The 7,933-nt window shown below is 33.1% G+C and overlaps 3 protein-coding genes across 4 annotated transcripts in view; 2 read left to right on the top strand and 1 right to left on the bottom strand.

The window, feature by feature from the left end:
* Positions 1 to 52: 52 nt before the first annotated feature.
* On the top strand, positions 53 to 1,961 carry LOC106135409 (nucleolar protein 16). The gene is made up of 3 exons (XM_013335702.2): positions 53 to 277; positions 554 to 811; positions 1,675 to 1,961. Exons 1-3 carry the CDS (start codon positions 180 to 182, stop codon positions 1,916 to 1,918), a joined length of 600 nt encoding a protein of 199 aa, XP_013191156.2. The 5' UTR covers positions 53 to 179; the 3' UTR covers positions 1,919 to 1,961.
* Positions 1,962 to 2,399: 438 nt separating this feature from the next.
* On the bottom strand, positions 2,400 to 4,990 carry LOC106135395 (protein DPCD). Of its 2 annotated transcripts, none has more exons than XM_013335691.2 (4): positions 4,725 to 4,990; positions 4,253 to 4,541; positions 3,783 to 4,019; positions 2,400 to 2,520 (listed from the first exon to the last, which is right to left on the bottom strand). In XM_013335691.2, the coding sequence occupies exons 2-4, from the start codon at positions 4,523 to 4,525 to the stop codon at positions 2,416 to 2,418; spliced, it is 615 nt and encodes a 204-aa protein (XP_013191145.2). In that variant the 5' UTR covers positions 4,526 to 4,541; positions 4,725 to 4,990; the 3' UTR covers positions 2,400 to 2,415. The 2 variants fall into 2 exon arrangements, with proteins under 2 accessions (XP_013191145.2, XP_013191136.2); XM_013335682.2 differs by having other exon boundaries at positions 4,253 to 4,628; positions 4,725 to 4,988.
* A 301-nt stretch (positions 4,991 to 5,291) lies between these two features.
* LOC106135707 (RNA/RNP complex-1-interacting phosphatase) overlaps positions 5,292 to 7,933 on the top strand; it is a 61,490-nt gene continuing 58,848 nt past the window's right edge. The window contains exons 1-2 of the mRNA XM_013336077.2: positions 5,292 to 5,441; positions 5,532 to 5,607. Of these exons, the coding sequence (XP_013191531.2) occupies positions 5,419 to 5,441; positions 5,532 to 5,607 (99 nt within the window). The 5' untranslated portion in view covers positions 5,292 to 5,418. The remainder of the gene's footprint in view (positions 5,442 to 5,531; positions 5,608 to 7,933) is intronic.

Here is a 7,933-nt window from a genome sequence, read left to right as displayed (position 1 = left end):
TACCCTAACCAAACGATGAATAATAAATTACATACAATAGGAATTTTGTTTGCTTTCCGTTTCCGCGTGGAAAAAAAAACAAGAACTTCATAATTTCACGTGTTTTGGTAGTGCTTATTTTGCACAGCACAGAATTAAACTGAATTAATATTTTTCTACAAATATCAGAGTAAAACAATATGAAAATTAAAAAGCAACATCGTAAAAAGAAATATCTTCATAAGTTAAATCGTAAAAGAATGCATAAAAAGCAGGAGAATACGGGTGAAGTACTATGGTAAATTTCTCATATTCCCGATTTTATTTCCTCTTCTCGTGTTTGTTTATAGTCTAGCTGGTTACTTCATGATATAGGTGTGGTAATAATCACAGTGTCTTTCGATTATTACTCATTGCACACAATATTGCTTTTGTTATTTTATATTGATTTAATGAAGCGAAAGAAGTATGTTGGGACTGTGGCGAGTGGCAAGATGTAGTCTCTGCCTACCCTTCCGCGAAAGATGCGTGATTTTACGTATATTGTAACTAAACAGACATTTTATCTTTTCAGTAAAGTTATTAAAGAATCATGGGATCACAGAAAGTCTTCTTATCGCAATCTCAGAGACATGGGACTAGCAACAGATCCAAACAAAACAATAAAGATACCAAACTTTAAGCAACAACAACTTAAAAGAGCCAAGCAAATGGTCAACGAAGGGGAATCAGAATCCGAAGAGGAACAGAATATTGAAGAACAACCAATTAAGGGCCATGTTGTTGGATTATTAGAGAAGGAGTCAAAAGCACCTAGAAAACGGAGATTTATGTAAGTATAATAATGAGGATGGAGCGAAAGAAATATGCAGGGATTGTGGCAAGCAGAAAGACGTAGTCTTTGCTTACCTCTAGGAAAGAGCCATGATTTTTGTATGATGATAAAATAAGTTTTCATGTAGATAACCATTACAATTCTCACTACTTCATTCAGTGACTTGTTTCTTGTGTATATTTTTCTGAAAAGTATGCTTTTGAATATGTTTTGAGATTCGTGGTTTAAAGCATTTTAGAATGGGACCACTCCCAAGATCCTCCTTCTTTCCCATGGACTTCAGTAATAAGCACATTCAGTATTGTGCTGAGTTATGTGGGAAAGCAATTACTGGCATCCCCATGCAGATTTTTTCTTTAGAGGCCGAATTTCAAAGGCTAATGCCTTTGACTAGCTTTTCCAATCTGCATGCAAATAAGTCACATTCTGAACTCTATTTGGGTTTGAAACTTGGCTAGGACATGATGAGGATGGCCTGGGTTTTGGATGTTTATATAATAAGTATTTATTATATAGTATCGTTGAGTTAGTATGTCTTTACACAAGTCTCGAACTTACTTCGAGGCTAACTCAATCTGTGAAATTTGTCATGTATATATTTATTAATTTCATCATTAAGTCATCCAGTTTAACATGGCAGTGCAGTCTTTTTGAGACTAGGCTCTGACTACCCCATATACTTTGTTTGGGCTGTGCTGTACTGTGATTCGGTATAGATCTGCAATATTACAGCTGTTTAAGTTAACTGCAATCTATTAAAATCCAAGATTTAGTAAAAAGAAAAAGTTGCCTGAGCAAAATTTTTAAATATTGTTTTATACCAAGTACCTATGAAAATTTTATTTTTATATAAATTACAGGTTACCAAAGGGTCAAGTAGAATTTATAACATATTTATTAGACAAATATGGTCATGACTACAAAGCCATGGAGAGGGACAAAAAGAACTACTATCAGGAAACTTGGAAACAACTGAGACAAAAAATCAAGACATTTATGGGCATACCTAAACAATATGGTGAATATTTACAATCCAGAGGGAAGTTAGAGGAAGATGAAGAAGAATTAAAGAAACAAGCTAAAGCATTAGTTATGGATGATTGATGTGAATGGTTTTTATAGTTATAAGTTTTAAATAAATGATTAAGAAAAATATGTCTTTTGATTTCTGCAAGGAAGGAAATGGTTTTTGAAAATAGTCATTTCCTTGTAATATTATAAAGATTATGGGAGTATAGTTAAATATAATATTTTTGCACCACCTTTAAAACAAAGAATGCGGGGTTCAACTGTATTAAAGATTTATAGCTGTATATCAGATGAATTATGATTCAAATGTCATATAACTTTGTTATTCGAATTTGTATTGTTATATTATGTTGCAAAGTTGAAAAACAATGACAGATAATGTAGACATACACAAAGTTATAAAAATTGTTACATAATCTTTATGCACCTGAATGCACCAAAAACTACTGAATGGATGTCCATGAAACTTTACCATAATATAGCTTAGACATAAGAATGCACACATTAGAACAGTATTTTGATAATAAGAAGTTGAATTAATTTCTAAACCAAACTCTTTAAAGTAAACATATTTATTGTGCTTTGCAATCATTAGGTACATCTTTGATAGGTTTCACCTTCTTGAGTTCCTCAAACCATTCCTTATCCATGTCTAGTAGTTGCTGTGGCTTCTTATACTGAAACATACAAAAAAAAATTAAAGTTAATTTATTTTTTTAAAAGTATATAGGCAATAATGGAGAAAGAAATGACAGCATGTAATATTTTGATTGGAGGAGAAAAAGTGGAGCAAGTGAAAGAGTTTGTATATCTAGGATCAAAGTTTACATCAGATGGCAAGTATGATAGTGATATTGAAAGGAGAGTGAACGCGGGGAACATGGTGAATGGAGCTTTGCATGCCTTTATGAGCAGTCAGAAACTATCCAAAAAGGCTCGACTGGCTGTGCACAGGGGCGTGTTGGTCCCGACATTAATGTATGGGAGTGAAAGTTGGGTATGGCAAAAGAAGCATGAAAGCAGAATAAATGCAGTGGAAATGAGAGCGTTAAGGAGTATGATGGGTGTGAAATTGAGTGACAGGATAAGGAACAGCGTGATAAGGGAATGTTGTGATGTGAAAGAAGATGTAGTTACAGGAATAGAAAAGGGTATGTTAAGATGGTTCGGTCATGTGGAGAGGATGAATGAAAGCAGGTTGACTAAGCAGATATACAAGGAGAGTGTGGAGGGAAAGGTCGAAGTGGGAAGACCTAGACGAACGTATCTTGATCAAATTAAGGACGTCCTGGTAAAGGGTCAGGTCAAAAGTACCCGAAACCGCCGAGCTTGTATGAAGAGAGTTATGAATGTGGACGAAGCGAAAGAAGTATGCAGAGATCGTGGCAAGTGGAAAGAGGTAGTCTCTGCCTACCCCTCCGGGAAAGAGGCGTGATTTTATGTATGTATGTATATAGGCAATTCAATTTTTGTTGAACCCAGCACTTCAGTATATGTTGACCGGACATATACTTCTCTCAATACCATGGATGTCACGTGATTAAATATCTGGTTATCTGTTAATGGTTAATATAATGTATATTAACCATTAACATACATACATACATAAAATACACCTCTTTCCTGAAGGTGTACACATAGACCACATCCTTCCACTTGTCATGATCCCTGCTGCTTTCTTTTGCTTCATTCATAACTCTCTTCATGCAAGGTCATCAGTTTTGGTATTAACAATTTAGGTATGTACTATTAACATTAAAATCTAGTTAAAACTGTTCCTTTGTTCAGATTGGATATTGTGTTTTCAGACAACCAACAGTAACTTTTCTACAATAACATGATGTTTTAGAGAAATCAAAGCTTTGATGTCATCAACTAAGGTATGCAATACTATTTATTTTATTGAAGAATTTTAAAAAGTTCTAAAGCAAATTCATACCATAATAATTAATGTGTTAAACTGATGTGTAGACTGAATATTGGCCTGCTCTAAAGGCTGGCCCAATCTTGCTATTTCAGGCACTTGAAGCTTTTTGAAATATTTTTTGTTGGTAGTCCTTACAATGATGCACTTCTCATCGTTGTTTGCGCTTATGGAATATGTTTCTAAAGGATATGGCAGATTTCGTATCCTCCATTCTAGGTTTACTCTTGTGTTTCTTCTTGTTAAAATTGGCTGAAATAAATTAATTTTGGACTAAATGTTTTTTTTTTTATTGGATTCAATTCAGTAGTGGATTAATTGAAAAATAGAAAGGATAAAAAAAATAATAAAAGGAATAAGGGGCAAGATAATAAACCCTTATAAATTAGCAGTAATGTTTTTATTAAATAATTTAACCAGTTAAAACTTGTAATAAAAATAATTATTAAAGAAATCAATGATTAGATTATACATATATATTGTACCTGATCTTGACTTTCAATGATTTCTGCTGTTTCTGTATTAGGTGTTGCATCAGGAATAGGATCTCCAACTTCCACCTCCCACTTTCCTTCACCACCAAGCTTGCCTTTAACTTTCCAAGCTCTTCGTAGTAACACTTCAGTGTCAGTATTATATTCCTCTACCATTTCTCTACCATCCTCAAACTTGTAATGAACCTTCTTTATCTTGTCTTCTTTTAGGCAGGATTTCTCTGCCCCCATAAGAGATTTGTACCAAATCGTGTTTTTGAACATTTTGCACTCGCCGATACTGTTTAAAGTCGATATTTTTTTACTCACAAATATGTTGCTAATATCTACGGATTCGATCAAACTCGATCTTCTTTTCATTCCGTTGCTATGGATACAAATAAATAGAAAACTGAATGTGAAACTAATTTTTACGAGAAAATTAACTCTAAGCAGGAAATATACGAAACCATGATGAACTTACTTGCTTCAGTATGATTTCTAGGTTTCTTTCTTAATTACTTTTTTATTCTAAAATTTATTTTTATTTTGTATCAATGTAATTTACAATTTTTAAGTTATTTGTAGGTATGTATTTTTTAGGATAACCTTAGCAAAGTTTGTTTGTTGCATAAACTAAATAGATAGATAAACTACGGTTTGTTTACTATCGATGGTTTACTAGGTATAAGTTATGTAGGTAGTTAGTTTTATTTGAAAAATTAATTTAAATGTTCTATTTTTTATATTGTCAGAGTTATAAAACCTTCATTGATAAAACCGTAGTATATATACGAAGCATTATATCCCAAGATTCAAACTAACATGTGCTTGCTAATAAAAACATAAAACCGTATAAACATAACTATAATTAATTTTATGAGCACAATTTAATAAGTTTAATGTAAATTAAAATTAAAGTACATAAGTTAGACCATAAATCAAGTATCTAAAGAAACATCGTAATTACAGCTGTACAACTACTTCTTTTCCTTGCTCCATGATCCAAAGATACTATAATAGTGAGACTATCACTGTCACTTAGATTGGACAGTTGACGTTTGCATGTAAATAAAATATATTTGAGGTTATTACAAATTGAAAATCTATATTTTTCACACATTATTCCATTTGTTTCGCATTATTGATCATTTAATTTTATATCGAGGTTTTACATTATGCCACCGAGCATACCTGATAGGTATTTCCGAAATTAAATTTATTATAACAATCGTATTAGTGTACATATATTGTTTACATTATAAATCTAATGTTTTATTTTGCTTTTCAGGTGGATTCCATACAAACCATGTGGGAACGTAATCAACGGTACTAGAATAATATGCTTCAAAGTCCCCTTACGAAAGGTCTGTCTCTTATAATACTTTGAGCAAATTATATCATAAAATCATACTTACTGAAGTCTTTAGGCAATAGAGAATCTCTAAGTTTATTTTTGCGTATTTCTGCGATTTTGGCAAAATTTTAATTGCTCATGAAAATTGAAAGAAAGAAAGAAAGAAAAATCTTTATTTGGCGCAAGATGTAACATAACATTAATTGGTTCAGTGATTAAACTGTGCAGAGGTAACAAACTGAATTATGTACTTTAACATTTATGATATGGAATAATATACCGATGTATTAAAATGTGTAAAGAAATATTAATGCAGTAATTATCATTTCTAATTTTGATTTGATAAATTACTGAGCCTAGGTTGGGGTAAGTCTATATATTTGAACACATTAACCCAGAACAATGGCAACACAACCTGGACTACTTACTATGATCAAGAAATGGTCATAGATTGTGATATCTGGAAGATATAGTACCTTTATGAGTATATTATTTTTTAATTTAGGTGCCTTAATTTAAACTCAATAGCAAGGCCAAAGCACTGGCAGAGCTGTATTTTTTTATTATTTTCAATCATCTATTTCTTTGATTAAAATCATGCAATGTTGCAAAGAAACAACAAAAACCTGTGTATGGAATGCTACCCTTAATTTATTTTTAAGGAACTCCTAATATTTATAATTACTCCTAACTCCATCTATAATATTTTTCACGGCATTGAAACATCTGTAGATCTTAAAAAAGAAGGTGATAAATGTTTTGGTCTGACGCCCATAGATGTCACTACTCATAGCTTAAATCTACTGTAAAGTTATTTGGCTCTTTTAAGTTCTCTCTAGTTTCGAGTTTCTGAATTCAATTATGCTTAAGATTAAATAGATTAAGTTTAAATAGATTTTTGATAGAACTTTTTACTAAACCACGTAAAATCTTCCCTACTCCTGGATCCTGGATCCGTCACCTCCCAGATAGATTTGGAGCAAACGCCTGAAGGACGACCAGCCTCTTTTTACTTTCTTCCGCCCCCGTAGCATGGCAAGCGCGACGCTGTTTTTATCGCGCGAAAAACATTGCTGTTTCGCTTTTTATTATGACTTGAAACGGGACAGTTAGTTTTTCACGCGATAAAAACGGCGTAGTGCGTGCAATGCATGGCTTAGTACCGCACCTCTCTGGAACCATACGGAAAAAAGTTCGATTTGTGTATCCATCATGTCAGCATATAAACTTGCCATTGATGAAATACGTAGGCATATGTTTTTAATGCAGACGCATTTGCACCTGCACAGCAAACGCTGAGCCGACAATGAAATGCATTATTGGTCCACAAGTGTAGGCACAATGCATGTTTGTATAACTGTGCGTGGCCTGGGCGTTCACTTGGCACACAGTTAGAAGGTAAACAGTCCTCACGATTTGTGTTAATTTGTTCTTCGTCTGCGACTTGCATGGACCGATATCAGAAGTGGGATATTAAGTAATGATTTCATTGACAAGTGGGTTGGTAGCCAATTAGATGCACGGAGAGACCCCCAGCGGATAAAGCGCACTCTTTTTACTGGAGTTTGTAAGATTTACCCGATTGCATAAAGAGGGACGTATAATAGAACGAACTATAACTATGTTCGTATGTATTAAAGTATCATTCTTATAATAATAATATAATACTTCTGTTGTTATTCTTATGGGTTTGTCTGAATTAAAACCTGGCCTGAGAATTTCATTAAGAAGCGATTAATTAAGAGGCTGTATTTGAAGCTCCGCGTTCATGAATTGCAATGCTAGTCGAGTATTCCATCCAAATGTCAAGAATACTCTACGTGCCTTAGCCTTCAGCGCTTTCGGATTACCCCTACTATTTGATAGATCCCATTAAATAGATTTTGAAATATTTAAAAACAGTATGTGTTTCCCGGTATTTCAAAAATATTCGGTCTAAGTTACTTTTACAAAGAAGGCTATGTGCGGGTTACGCATTGGTTTATTAACTTTATTATTCGTAGCTTAGACCCCATTGCTGATTAAGGATAAATATTTACTGAGCAGTTCTTGAAGATTTAAAATTCGTCTAGCAGTTTTTGCTCATAGGAGGAACACAGATACTTATAAATTTTCCCATTTATTATAATTTTTGCCCGAGTTTTCGCCCTCATAGAAATTTTATAGTACATTTTTGACGGTTTGCCTGGGGTAATTAACCATACTTATTATGACAGATTTCTGCATTTTAAATATAAGATAGAATGATGAAGATAATGAACTTCACGTTATTAAGTAAAACTTAGCTTCCAATAAGTTGGTTTGCGTATCTATTAAGAATATTTTAGAGTAAAAGT

Source organism: Amyelois transitella, chromosome 8 (assembly GCF_032362555.1).
Source record: "Amyelois transitella isolate CPQ chromosome 8, ilAmyTran1.1, whole genome shotgun sequence".
Classification (NCBI taxonomy): domain Eukaryota; kingdom Metazoa; phylum Arthropoda; class Insecta; order Lepidoptera; family Pyralidae; genus Amyelois; species Amyelois transitella.
This window is presented reverse-complemented; position numbering and strand designations above follow the sequence as displayed.

Bases quoted from the DNA above. Each gene is read 5' to 3' on its own strand.
- LOC106135395 (XM_013335682.2), bottom strand. From the start codon at position 4,621: ATGAAAAGAAGATCGAGTTTGATCGAATCCGTAGATATTAGCAACATA. The intron at 4,020-4,252 runs GTACAATATATA...AATTTATTTCAG, and splicing joins TCATTGAAAGTCAAGATCAG to CCAATTTTAACAAGAAGAAA. The intron at 2,521-3,782 runs GTATGAATTTGC...TGTATGTTTCAG, and splicing joins TTAACACATTAATTATTATG to TATAAGAAGCCACAGCAACT.
- LOC106135409 (XM_013335702.2), top strand. From the start codon at position 180: ATGAAAATTAAAAAGCAACATCGTAAAAAGAAATATCTTCATAAGTTA. The intron at 278-553 runs GTAAATTTCTCA...TTATCTTTTCAG, and splicing joins AATACGGGTGAAGTACTATG to TAAAGTTATTAAAGAATCAT. The intron at 812-1,674 runs GTAAGTATAATA...TATAAATTACAG, and splicing joins CCTAGAAAACGGAGATTTAT to GTTACCAAAGGGTCAAGTAG.